Here is a 14,077-nt window from a genome sequence, read left to right as displayed (position 1 = left end):
GTGCTTAGATGATAGAATAATTAATGTTTTGCGCTGTTGGAAATTTGTTCCTGTCTGTCACATGGTTTCCATCCCACTGCATGCCCAATGTGAACTTCAGTCTTTGAGTTAAACTGAACCATATGACCCCTTGGACTTGTTTCAACATCAGTAACAGTTATGGCTGATCTTAGCCACAATTCCTTTTTCCCATCCATATCCTATGACACTTGCTTCCCTTGGCATTCAAACATTTATCTACCCAAACATTGAATATATTCAGTGACTGAGCCTCTACAACTCTCCAGAGTAGGGAATTCTAAAGATTCATGTCCCTTTTTGTAAAAGGAAATATTTCCTCATAACGTAAACTGACGTTATGAAACTATGCCCCTAGTTCTAGATTCTCCCCAAGTGGGCGAGGGGTGATGCAGAAATGATCCTCTCTTAAACTGCCTCAAAATGTGATATTACATGAAATTTTCATAGAATCCCTACAGTGTGAAAACAGGCCTTTCGACCCATCAAGTCCACATTGACCCACAACGCATTCCTCTACAGCCCACGTAATCTACACATCCCTGAACACTATGGGCAACTTAGCATGGCCATTCCATTAACTTGCACATCTCCAGACTGTGGGAGGAAACCAGAACACCTGAAGCAAACCCACGCAGACAGTTGACTGAGGGTGGAATCAAACCCTGATCCCTGGCGCTATGGGGCAGCAGTGCGAGCCACCGTGCTGTCCCAGTGTTCTGAAGAACACCTTTTTTTTAACTCTCCTAAACTCCAGTGTGTGTTGACTTAACCTGTTCAACCTTCTTACAAAAGGTGACACTCTGATTTTAGGAATCAACTTGATGAATCTTCTCTGAACTGCTTCAGATACATGGAGACCAGAACAATAGGACATATTATAGGTTTAGTCTCTCAAACTCCATCTGTGTGTGGAGAAAGAGTTTTCTGTTTTTATACTCCATTTACCTTACATTGAAGCCAACATATATTTAATGTCCGAGCTCCTGGATCTGCATACTTATATTTGGTTATATATTTGAGGGCAGTCAGGTTTTTCAGTTATAGCATTTTATTGCCTGTCTTCTTTTAAATCACTTGTTGCCTTTCAATTCATCCTATCAAAATAGAGAGACTTCTATTTGTCATTCCACTCCATTTACCACAAGTTTATCTGGTAGATTAACTTTTGAAACCATTTCGTAAACTTGGTGCCTTCCTCACAACTTGTATTCCCACCTGGGTTAGTATTGTTAACATATTTGGCTGCAGTGCCTTCAGCCTCTTTATCCAGGTCATTAATGCAGATTTTGATTTGTTGAGGCCTGATACTAATCCATGTGATACAGCCTTTAGTTAATTTATTACCCTGAAAATGACCCCATGACTCTGTTAATTTTCTGTTTTCTGTTAATTAGAGTCCTCCTTAAATGCCATAAGCTCTTCTCTTGTGCAGTAACTTTCATATGTGACATCTTAACTAATGCATTTTGAAAAACAAAATATACCACATCTGCAGGTACCTCTTTCTCAACCCTGCTTGTTACATCCTCAAAAATTTGAAATAAATTTTATTAAAGGTGACTTCCATTCCATAATTCAATGTTGACTGTGTTTGACATTATTTGTTTTGCATATTTATGGTTGCAACTACTTAAATGTATTCAAGCGTTTTACCAGTGGCAGCTTTTTGGCTAACTGGTGTATAGTTTCTTGATTTCTGTCTTTTTTTTTGTGTTTGAGGCGTAACATTTGTGACTTTTCAATGTTCCTTGGCATTTCCACAATTTTGGATGTTTAGAAGATTGCAGACAATAGATCCATTATCACTATCACCTATTTTCCTTCATCTGTATCTCTGTCTCCTGTACTATTTCATTCCATTTTTAATCTCCATTCCTGAAGGTGGGTAGAGGTAGCATTTTTGCTCCAGTTGTTAGTCTGTTTGGCTGCAATCAATATAGCTCAAAAACTAGTGGACAGGTGTCAACAAAACTTTGTACATAGATTATGGCCCAAGGAAGACCCAATTAGCTTTTGACTAAGATGTGAATTCAGATCTGCATTTTGGATTTTTTTTTAAGAATCTGTTAGCATTGAGAGATAAGATGAAATTATGTTTTTAAAACGAATGTTGTAAGGTATTTACATTATTTTTAGAATATAGTGGATTGTCTCAGCTGCTGTGGTGCAATTGTCACAGCTCTCTATTGAACTTGTATTTATCCTGAAACCCCATTTGTTCTCTGGCATATCGTGGGATATGTCAGTGTTTCTCATTTTACTTAGGGCCACCACAATGATCATCCATCTCTACCTTTTTCTGTTGGTCACCATTCTTGTTCTAACCCCTTTGCATTTAAGTTTCCTACCACAGCAACCTTCTTTCTGGTCTTTAGCCGTCTTCTGTTTCCTGGCAGTCCATCTCCATCATTTATTTCACATTCACAGATATTCAGTCCCCGCAGCCCAAGATGCTCAGTAATAACAGTATGTGCCATTGTAGACATGCAGAAATTCAATAACACTTTATAAATATTTAAGTGGAAAGTGACTTTAAAGAAATGTCACGCCGAGGGATCGGAGTGTTCTTATGCACAAAACATAAAGTGTTAACTTGTAGCTGCAGCAAGTAATTAAAATGCTAGTTGAATTTTTGCCATTATTGTTGGGGATTTGTGTTTAAGAATCGGGAAGAATTGTTACAATTGTACAGGATGTTGGTGAGGCTTCACTTGGAGTACTGCGTACTAATTTGCTCCCTGTATTTAAGGAAGGATATGCTGGAATTGAAGGTAGTTCAAAAGAGATTCATTAGGCTGATTTCTAGGGTGAAGATGTTGTCTAATCAAGAATGGCTAAACAGAATAGGCCTTTATTTGTCAGAATTTAGAAGAATGAGGGATGATCTTATTGAAATACAAAAGGATTTTGAGAGGGCTTGCTTTGGTTGATATTGAGAAGATGTAGGTTAGATAGGCTTGAGATCGGTATGACAGGTCAGCACAACATCGAGGGCCGAAGGGCTTGTACTGTGCAGTAATGTTCTATGTTAACCCATGACCACTGCTATCTAGGAAGTCAAGGGGTAAGATCATAGACTCCCTGTATTGTGGAAACAGGCTCTTTGGCCCAACAAGTCCACATCAGCCCTCAGAGCATCTCACCCAGACCCATCCCCCTATAAACCCACCTAATCTACACATCCGTGAACACTACAGGCCATTTAGCATGCCATTCTACCTAGCCTACAAATCTTTGGACTGTGGGAGGAAACTGGAGGAAACCCACGCAGGCATGGGGAGAATGTGCAAACTGCCCACAGACAGTTGCCCGAGTCTGGAATCAAATCCAGGTCCCTGGTGCTGAGAGGCAGCAGTGCTAACCACTGAGCCATCGTGCCGCCCTAAATATATGGGAGGTCCTCCACCTGCAAGTTCCCCTTTAAACCTGACGCCATCCTGACTTGGAAATACATTACTCTTTCTCTAGTGCCACTGAATCAAAACTCAAACTCACTTCACAAACATATTGTGGATACACCTACACCACATGGAATACAATGGTTCGAGAAGGTGGCTCACTGCTAACACCACCTTGAGGGCAACTAGGGATGGTCAATAAATACAGGCTCTGGCAACGTCACGAATATCCCATGTGTGAATGGGAAAAAAAATTGTTGAGACTATTATCTAAAGTCAGACATGTCCTATTATTTGATTTCAGCCAGTTTCATTTGTTTCAGATGTTTTTGTTTCTGATCTCAGTTTCAGTCCCTGGAAACTGGAAAGTTCTGTTTTCCGTTTCCCCTTTTTTGTTTTCCTTTTCTATAGGGTCCACCTCCAAAAGATACAAGCTGTGAAACATGGATTACATTAGCTAAGGTCATTCCTCAGTATTTAAAGGTGATGAGGTACATTTTGTTCATCTGATCATTATCTTGAACCAGTGATACAAGCCTTAATGTGTCTAACATGTCTTGTATCGTCATGCTTTATGACTGTCTATAATAGCAGCTGCATTTTTTTCATCAAAACTCTGATTTGTTCACATGATCTTTCCTTCATAAAATCAAAATGTTTTTGATTTTTACCTGCTTCTTGTGATTGTTAATTTCCACCCTTTGTGCAATTTCATGAAGTTTGACTTGGTTTGTTGATAAAATTGATTGCTTTTGAAGTTTACAGTTTACTAGTTTTACTTTCTTAAATGTGTCTAGAATAATTTGTCATCTTCATGCCCTGCGGGTTGAGGGCGGTAGCAGTATTCCGTTTGCAAAGATTTTTTTAAACTATGGTTTGTGTCTGTGAGACTTCAGCAGTGTTTTGAAATGCATATCATACTAGACCTTCTGGTTTTTGTGCTTGAAAATTTCACAAATTTAACTATGAATTGTTTTACCATATTTATCTTTAGTTATACTTATTCAGTATCTTCCCTATGGAAATTTCTGAGACTTTCTATGTTTAAAGTTCACCAGATGATCTGCCATATGTTACTGTGGTAAATTATGAACATAATGCCAGTTTCTACCTTCAAAATGCTTCCTACAACATGACCTCTGTTAGGTTCTTCTTAGAGATATAGAAGTCTACAGCACAAAACAAGTCTCTTCAACCCATTTTTGTATACACTGTTATTTTACCGACAGTCACCAAATGATATTTTTAGTTGAAGTTAATGTTTGTCTTCTCTTTTCTTTCCTTTTTGTTTTATGTTAAGATGGATTTTCCCCTTTTCCAGGTACACTCTTAGAAAAAAAAGTGGAGTTGGATAAACGTGGAATGGGAATGTCAGATTACAATGGAATAGTTTCTAAACCACTTGGCTGCCGACCACCTACTATCCCCAAAGAGTCTTCCATGGATCGGCCCACCTTTTTTGACAAGGTTTGTTATGAATAAATGACAGAAAATGAACCAAAAATAGTTATGTCCTGATGTCAAGTTCCTTAGACAACTGAACAAAACTGCTTTGTTTTTTTTTAAATCACCAGCTGTCTGGGTTATGACACAATATTTATGCATTGTTTTGTACTCTGAGCAGAAAACTAAACTGGAAAATCCTTGCACCTCATAGCAGTTCAAGCAACTCTGAGACCTAACAGGGTGGTCTGCAGGAACGGAAAATTCCCTTTCAAAAGTAAATACGTAAAGTTTTAAATTGGAATTGTAATGTAATCTGGCAAAGTGGACAGAATCCAATTACTGTATTTGGTTTTGTATTTTCATAAACGTTCTGTACTGACAAAGATGGTGTGAAATGAGACTCTCTTTGAAGTAGTACTTTTTGGAGTATGGTCAATAGAATGTGTTTAACTATTTATAGCACATATTATCTCAATTAGTTAAGAGAACCAACATACTTCGGCTCCGTTTTTAAAAATCTGGATTTCTCACTTCATTGGTTTGTGAACTGACCAAGATTTTTTTTTGTGTTTCACATGTTGCTATAGAAAGTCAAATGTATTATTAACCTGTTTTGAGAGGAGATCTATTTTGCCATGTTATAACCACTTTCCACAGTTAAAATATTTATTTGCAAGTGACCCCAGGAGACTTAAATGTTTTGTAATAGCGATTGTTCATGTTACCAGGATTCACAAAATACTTTAGGTTTGTCAAAGCTATGGTTATAAAATTGACTCATTTTTTTTTACTGAGGTTTAGTGCCTTCAGCTGTGGATACAGAAAAATGGGGAGACAAATGATTGAATGGTGATCAGATTACAGTTTGACTGATATTATTTAGAAGTTAAACACAATATGAACGTGTTTCTGTAATGTTTCAAAGAGACGTCTTTTTAAAAAATTATTGTTTTCAAGAATCTGGAGCATGCAGGGATATCAGTAAAAATCTCTCATTTTTACTTCTTAGTATATTTTGGGGAAGGTTTCTTTGTTATACATTCGTAGAAAGTATGTGGCACTGGATTGACCAGCATTTATTGTACATCTCTAATTGCCTGGGCAAAAAAGATGGTTAGCTATTGTCTTGAACCGCTGCCCGCTGCTGTTCTTGGGTTTAGGTGCACCTTCAGTGCTATTGGGAAGGAACTTCCAGGACTTTGGCCACATATTAATCAGGGACCTGTGAAATAGTTCCAAGTGACATACCATCCTCACTTGGAACAGAGCATGGTCATGATGTTCCATTGCATCTGCTGTGTTTACCTTTCCAAATAGTAAAAGATCCAGGTTTGAAAGATGCTGTGAAAGGAGCTTGGGTGACTTGCTGCAGTGCATCTTGTAGATGATGCATATTGCTGTCACTGTATGTCTGTGGTGAAAGGATTGAATGTTGCTGATGATGGACAGGATGCCAGTCAAATGGGCTGCTCTGTTTTGGATAATGCCGAATGTATTAAATGTTGGCACTATACCCATCCAGACAAATGAAGAGTAATCTATCACACTCTGGATCGTCTGTTATTTGTTTGTTAATGAATCACACAACTTTTATATGTTAAGCCCTTAGTAGTCATGGTCTATTTGTCACATTTCCTCACTAAAAGATTTTAATTAAGTTTGCTTGGTTGCACAAATGACCTTTTTTAGTTCCTCTGTTGACATTTAATATGCCAACCTCCGCCCTAATGCTATAACATTTGGATATGTAACATATGTGCTATAGCCCTTAATTGCTTCCTACATTAATGAGCATTTGATCCCTTGTCTACTAGTGTTTATTTTTTCACTTTTACTTGAAAATGTTGGCAATCTTTTCTATGTTGAAAGTTTTCTGTTGTTAATGTTAATTGCAAAACATGATCTTTAACACATTTGGTTGTTTTGGTAATAGCTTGTTATACATTTATTGGATTTTATGTAAAATTATAACTGTTCATTAACTTGCCAGAAAAATATCTTTATACCTACATTTAACATCGACCAGTGAATAGTTACAGTCCTGCATCAAAAGAAATTTCCAATGATACATATTTGGTTTCTATTTAAATGGAGGTGAGGTATTATATAATCAAAAGTTTTGCAAGTATTATGGCATGCCACAATCTCAGATATTGACACGTACACTTGTTAGTTTCAGCGTAAGGCAAATGTTATGAAATAGAGGTTGTGAATTTCCTGTCACTGGTGTTCTTTTGTGCCTGCAGCGTGTTCATTTAATGTTACAGCAGTTGCTGCTTTTGATCTTTGCACATACATCTTTAGCATACATAAGGTTTTTTAGTCATGCGCTTTAACTCTGTTTTTTTTTTGTTTTCTTCTCTCTATCTCCTTCTTTCTGTCTATCTTCCCAACCCATCATCATTTTGTCTTTGGAACACACACTTCCATCATCCTTTTAATCCAATATTTATTTAAACCAATGAAATTCCTCTTATGTGCTTGTGACATCCATTGCACTTCCCTGTTAATGATGCTGTGCCTTGGTTGGCACTGCACAGCTCACCCTATCCTTCTCTAATCAGGATGGCGGCCTAGTGGAAGAGCCCCCTACTTCACCATTTTTGCCTTCACCAAGCCTGAAGCTTGCCCTTTCAAACAGTGCACACCCTAATCAGGCCCTTGGTGCCATTGCCTCGGGGCTGGGCATGCAAAACTTGAATTCTTCTAGACAGGTAAGCCTTGGCCATTCATGAATTATTGCTTTAACCCACTCCGTGTTAAAACAGCAAGCTTCTTGAACTTAGAGAAAGCAGAAATATTTTGTTCTGAGCAGATATCAAGAAATCTACATGCCATTTTGTGGTGATTACATGTGCTTTTTTTATTCTGCCTGAAAAATGTAATTGGTTTAATTTTGCATTAAGCTTGTAATTTGTTCATCTTAAAGATGCATTTCATCCCCCATGTTCCCTTCCAAATATGATACACCTTGACCAACTCAAACTGAAACGAGCACTTTTTCCAATTTCCTCCTGCTGTCTCATCGAATTATTTTGTTTGTAAACATGATTTTATTAATATACAATCTTTTCACTTGGAAAATAGCTCCAAAACAAGCTGGAGAAAGTAAATATGTATATAAAATTAGTTTGCGTATTTGGTAAATACATGTCAGGAATCCCTTCTTTCGATTTGTTCTATTTGAAGAATGAATATGTTGTTGCGCACTACTTCAGGTCAAATCAGTAAATTTGCATTTATTGATACTCTTTAGTATACACATGTCATTAGCCTTGAGAATTTGCTATTCAGATTTCCTTTGGTGTTTTATAAAAATGTTTCAGTTCATTTGTTTATAAATTTATAAAGAATCTCTGTGAATGTAAGTTTCATGCATTTTTTGTTTTGAAGCATTAGCTGTTTTAAAATTAAATACCAGTAAAGTTTGAGGGAATTGAGTGTTTACAATTTTGCTCATTATTTCTCTTGTTTTGCTGAACTTGTGATTTTTGATCGTGCAGAGAAGATGGCTAAATTACTCCTCCAATATAAAAGCCATCATTATTACAATTTTGCAATATTATTTGCTAATTTTAAAGGATCTGTTGTTTCAAAATGTTTGAGACTTTTCTAGTTTAAGGCTTTCTAATATTTCCAAAATCTGAATTCGTATTTGAAGTTGTGGAGCTGTGTAAAGCCCTTTATAAAGTAGAATTATGCATATCACTGCATTTACCGTACATCATACTTTATTGTGCAAAATAATGTAAGAAGCTCAGTTGCAATTGCTGCGTTTGGCGGCAGAATCCTTATGGATGCTAAGGCTGACATAGATAAATTCTCAAATAGTCAGAGAATCAAGGGTTATGGGGAAGATGCAAGAAAGTGGATATGAGAAATGTTGCATCAGCCATAATCCTGTTGAATAGCAGAACAGGCTTGAGGGCCTAAATGGCCTCCTTCTGTTCCTGTTTCTTATGGTCTTGTAGTCTTGACTCCCATCTTTGAGCTTTTATAACCTGCAAGGCCAGTAATTTTTTTTTGCCAATGAGTATTGGAATAATTCCAGAGGCCAGTATCCTGTCACCATGTCACCCTTCCTTTACACGTGGAGAGCCCATGATAGGAGGTGGTGGAAGCAGACACAACAGCAGCATTCAAGAAGCACCTGAACGAATATGTGAATAGGAAGCAAATAGAGGGATACGGATCCTGTAAGTGAAGGCAGTTTTAGGAAAGAAGGGCAAAATGTGTTGGCGCAGGCATGGAGAGCTGTCCCTGTGTTGCCTTGTTCTTTGATACTGATCCAACTCCCTCGGAGCCAACTCTGAGTAAACAGGATGTCTGACAGACCTCTTCTTATTTGTCAGTCAAGGCCTCTAGATTGGGGCTATTAATCTGGTCCAATCAGGGAACTCATTTTATGGTGTCAACCTTGCTGACTTTGCTACAGTTACTACATCCCTTCCCCAATGAGTCCAAGGATGTAGGCTGGCTCTTTTATTTCGTAGCTCTTTCTGGTGAGTTTTAGCATCAAGTCATGTTCCTCTAGCTCTGTCTCTTGGATGGGCAGTATGTAACACACAGTAGCTCACCTCTTGCATCTGGAGCATCTCGGAAGAAATTCATTCTCCTCTTCAGGTGGTAGAAGTGGCAACATCCACTTTGTCCATCTCAGATTCTGAGATATCTTCAACTCTTGATGAAGAGGGAGGACCTATGGGTTCTGGAACAATTGGAAAGGTTGCAAAGGAGCCAGGTACATTTTTGCTCCTACACCCTTGGCAAGTTTGCAATTTCAAAGGGTCCTCATGCTTGTTCAGAATGTCACACCTCCCCAAATCATATACGTCACTGGACCTGACCTCCTGTCACACCCCACCCTGCATCAGGGCCAGGAAGATCAGGTGTAACCTGGTGTGGAATATTCCTCCATTTAGCAATGCTGCTGAAACTATCCCCGTAGTTGCATGAGGGGTTGTCCTGTAGCCAAATGGGAACCAGGACATTTTGGTGTGTACTGAAGCTGTAGGCTGTTTCTTTAAGCCTGCCTTCAAAGTTTGGACTTCTCTTTCTGCCAGAGCTTCGGAAGATGGAAAGTATGGAACTGTCCTTGTATGTTGAGTGCTATTTGACTTTTAGAAATACTCATTCAAATTCCATGCCAGTAAATGATGGCCCATTATCCGTGACTAACACTTCTGGGAAAAATCCATGTAATCCCAAAAGATGCAAGCAATTTTTCTGCTGCTGCCCCCGTGTTTGACGAATGCAGACCCAACCACTTTGAGTGGGCATCTGCAATGACTAAGAACATTGAACCAATGAAAGGACCGATATAGTCAATGTGTAGCCAAGTCCAGGGTTTACCCAGCCATTCCCACAAATGTGGAGAATCTGCTGGCAGTAGCTTTTGTCCTTGAGGGCACTGTCCCACCGATTTGGCCATGTCTGCATCTAATCCTGACTACCAGACATGGCTTCTTGCCAACATCTTCATTTTGGCAACTCCTGGATGATCCCGATGGAGTTCAGCCTCTGGAGGTAACATTTCTTCAGGACAATCACTCTTGCTACCCATAATAATATGCGGTCAACTGTGATCTTGTTTCTCCAGGTCCAAAAAAAAGGTTTCAATTCTGGTTATGAATGCCCTTTTGTTTCCCACATTACCATCAGCTTTTGAACTTTTCCAGGATGAAATCTTTCTGCATACAAAGTGTAATATTGTCAGCTGTGACTGGAAGTGTGTCCAAGAAGTTTAAAACTATCATAGACTGTTCCAGTGGTGGTACCACTGGCGGTGTCTGCCAGCAGGTGGCAGCTCAATGCATCCACGTTTGCGATTTGGCTTTCCAGACAGTGTTCCAACTTGTAATTCAACGCAGTTAGTATTAGAACCCACTGCCAAATTTGGCCTCAAGGTATGGGTGGCACTGCTTTCTCCTCTTCAGGTAGACATAATGGGTTTGTGGTCCGTTGTTAATACAAATTTACATCCGTAAAGGTATTGGTGGAACTTCCTGACTCCAAATATGACCACCAAACCTTCCTTCTCGGTCTGGTTCTATTAATGCTTTAGCCAATGTTCTGGATGCGCTATTGGGCATTCCTCTCCATTGGGTCATCTATGAGATAATACTACTCTGATGCTGTACAAGGAGGTACCACATGGGGTGGCACGGTGCCACAGTGGTTAGCACTACAGCCTCTCAGTGCCAGGGACCCGGGTTCGATTCCACCCTTGGACGACTGTCTGCATGGGTTTCTTCCGGGTGCTCCAGTTACCTCCCACAGGCCAGAGAAGTGCAGGTTAGGTGGATTGGCCATGCAAAATTGCCCGTTGTGTTCAAGGGTGTGCGGGTTATAGGGAGATGGGTCTGCGTGGGATGCTCCAAGGGTTGGTGCAGACTTGTGGGGCTGAAGGGCCTGTTTCCACACTGTAGGGATTCTGTGATTGTGATCTAATTTGGCATCATGGTGTGCTAACACCTTAGAGGATGGTGGCTGTTTCTACACTTCCCTGAAGTCTGTGGCTTGGCTTTGCAACAATTTCCAAGCTGGTCTTTTCAAGAGTTGATACAAAGATGCCAGAATGGAAGCTAGCTTGTGTATGAACTATCTGTAATAATTTACCAGCACATGGAAAGACCTAAGTTCTGGGCATCTTTGATTGCTGTCACTTTATTTTCGAGCGGGTGTAGCCCAGTCTTCTTGACTCTGTCGCCCAGTTAGGTCATTTGGGGTTCCTGGAACATGTTTTTCCTTTCTACAGGCATGCACCTGCCTGGAAAGAACATCTAAGAATGATGTCCAAGTTCTGTCAGTGCTCCTTATTGGTCTTACCTGATATTGGCGCATCATTTAAATAAACAGTAACCTGGGGTAGATCTTGTAAAATGTTCTCTGTTGTCTGCTGAAAAATTGAACAAGCTGACCATATCCCAAATGGCAGTCTTATATATTGGTACAAGCGCTTATTGTAGCATATGTCTGGAATCTTCATCTAATCACAATTGCAAGTACGAATAGCTCATGTCCAGTTTCATGAAGGACAATCCTCTTGCCCATCACCGCCAGCTTTGCATGTACATCCTCTATGCAAGGGACTGGATATTTACCCAGCGGCAAAAAACAGTTTGCTATCAGTGTAAACCCCCTACAAGGCAGACTGATTCGTCAGGCTTCACAATTGGTACAATCGTGCTGCCTACTTCACAAACTTCCATCGTTTCCCAGCATTCTGATTTCTGCCTCTACTTTTGCCTGTAAGGCAAATGGCACTGGGTGGGCCTTGCAGAATTGTGAGATTGTTTCCTGGTCAACCCGCAAGGTGGCCTTGGCTCTTTTGATGGTCCCTAGACCTTCCTGAAAAAAAGTCTGGATTTTCAATTAAGATTTCATACAAGCACCCATTTTCTAATTGAAAATGTTGAACCAATCTAGATGAATCTTTCTCGACCAATTTCACCCCATCGAGCTTGGGCCCAATGCTTTTATCACAGTCAGTGCTAACCGAACCAGCTGCTTCTCCTAATAGACTGGAACCAAAGTTATAGCCTTAACCTGTAAACGTTCACCAATATCAGTTCTCAGTCTCGCTGAGGTCTTGTGCAAACTTAAAGATTGGAGTCCGGAGTGAATTTTGTTAAAGATGAGTTCTGCAATCACGGTAACAGTCATGCCAGTATCAACCTCCATTAGAACTAAGTGATCATTTAATCAGACATTTATTTTAATTTGGTTTTGATTTGGATGTTGCTAAACAAATCAACTGTTCCAATCCAGATGTGGGTGGACTTTCCAGGGTATGCACTGTCCTGGTTGTTAGCTTGTGAATTCTGTTGGTGTCTCAAGTGCGCATACCAGCAGCAACTATAATGGCTTGTTTGTCCTGTGCAGAAGAAAATTTTAATTGCTTGGCTGGAAATTGGCTTTGTTTTGGAGTTTTGCTGTGGAATGACCGAGAGTCCATCTGTTCAGGATCTGGCCTGAGTAAGGCTATATAATTGACTTCACTCAAGTGGTGCTCCATAAACCCAATCAGACTGGTAAGGATGTCCACTTCGATCGAAATACCCTGCAACTCATGTGCTTCACTTGCCGCATTTTCCAATAATAAAGCCAATTGTTGTGAATGTTCAAAGTCCAGTTGAGCTTCAGTTAGGTGCTTCTGTATGATTGTACCATTTGTCCCACATACCAGTGTCTCAGCATTTCATTAAGGATTAAACCAAAGTCACATGCCTATGCCAATCGTGTTAACTTAGTCAAAAATCCCAATACAGATTTCCTTGGTTCTCAAATTGCTGAGTAAAATTGATAGTGTCTTAGAATTAGAGGAGGCTGGGGGCTAGAACATAGAACATTACAGCACAGTACAGGCCCTTCGGCCCTCAATGTTGTGCCGACCTGCCTGTCATACCGATCTCAAGTCCATCTAACCTACACTATTCCATGTACATCCATATGCTTATCCAATGACGACTTAAATGTACCTAAAGTTGGCGAATCTACTACCGTTGCAGGCAAAGCATTTCATTCCCTTACTACTCTCTGAGTAAAGAAACTACCTCTGACATCTGTCCTATATCTTTCACCCCTCAATTTAAAGCTATGCCCCCTCGTGCTCGCCGTCACCATCCTAGGAAAAAGGCTCTCCCTATCCACCCTAACTAACCCTCTGATTATTTTATATGTTTCAATTAAGTCACCTCTCAACCTTCTTCTCTCTAACGAAAACAGCCTCAAGTCCTTCAGCCTTTCCTCGTAAGACCTTCCCTCCATACCAGGCAACATCCTAGTAAATCTCCTCTGCACCCCTTCCAAAGCTTCCACATCCTTCTTATAATGCGGTGACCAGAACTGTACACAATACTCCAAGTGCTGCTGCACCAGAGTTTTGTACAGCTTCACCATAACCTCTTGGTTCCGGAACTGGATCCCTCAATTAATAAAAGCTAAAACACTGTATGCCTTCTTAACAGCCCTGTCAACCTGGGTGGCAACTTTCAAGGATCTGTGTACATGGACACCGAGATCTCTCTGCTCATCTACACTACTAAGAATCTTACCATTAGCCCAGTACTTTGCCTTCCGGTTACTCCTACCAAAGTGCATCACCTCACACTTGTCTGCATTCAACTCCATTTGCCACCTCTCAGCCCAGCTCTGCAACTTATCTATGTCTCTCTGCAACCTACGGCATCCTTCGTCAATATCCACAACTC

The 14,077-nt window shown here is 40.0% G+C and overlaps 1 protein-coding gene across 15 annotated transcripts in view; it reads left to right on the top strand.

Moving 5' to 3' along the window:
• Positions 1-14,077, top strand: part of tnrc6c1 (trinucleotide repeat containing adaptor 6C1) — a 637,257-nt gene that overhangs the window by 584,146 nt on the left and 39,034 nt on the right. For 7 of the 15 annotated variants that reach the window (XM_059653753.1, XM_048554726.2, XM_059653758.1 and 4 more), the window contains 2 exons: positions 4,720-4,886; positions 7,406-7,579. In XM_059653753.1, the coding sequence (XP_059509736.1) occupies positions 4,720-4,886; positions 7,406-7,579 (341 nt within the window). The remainder of the gene's footprint in view (positions 1-4,719; positions 4,887-7,405; positions 7,580-14,077) is intronic. The other 8 variants (XM_048554723.2, XM_059653762.1, XM_059653750.1 and 5 more) reach the window with 5 other exon arrangements.

This window comes from Stegostoma tigrinum, chromosome 22 (genome assembly GCF_030684315.1).
Source record: "Stegostoma tigrinum isolate sSteTig4 chromosome 22, sSteTig4.hap1, whole genome shotgun sequence".
Classification (NCBI taxonomy): Eukaryota; Metazoa; Chordata; class Chondrichthyes; order Orectolobiformes; family Stegostomatidae; genus Stegostoma; species Stegostoma tigrinum.
The sequence above is the reverse complement of the archived record's forward strand: the minus strand, read 5'-3'. Positions and strand labels throughout refer to the sequence as shown.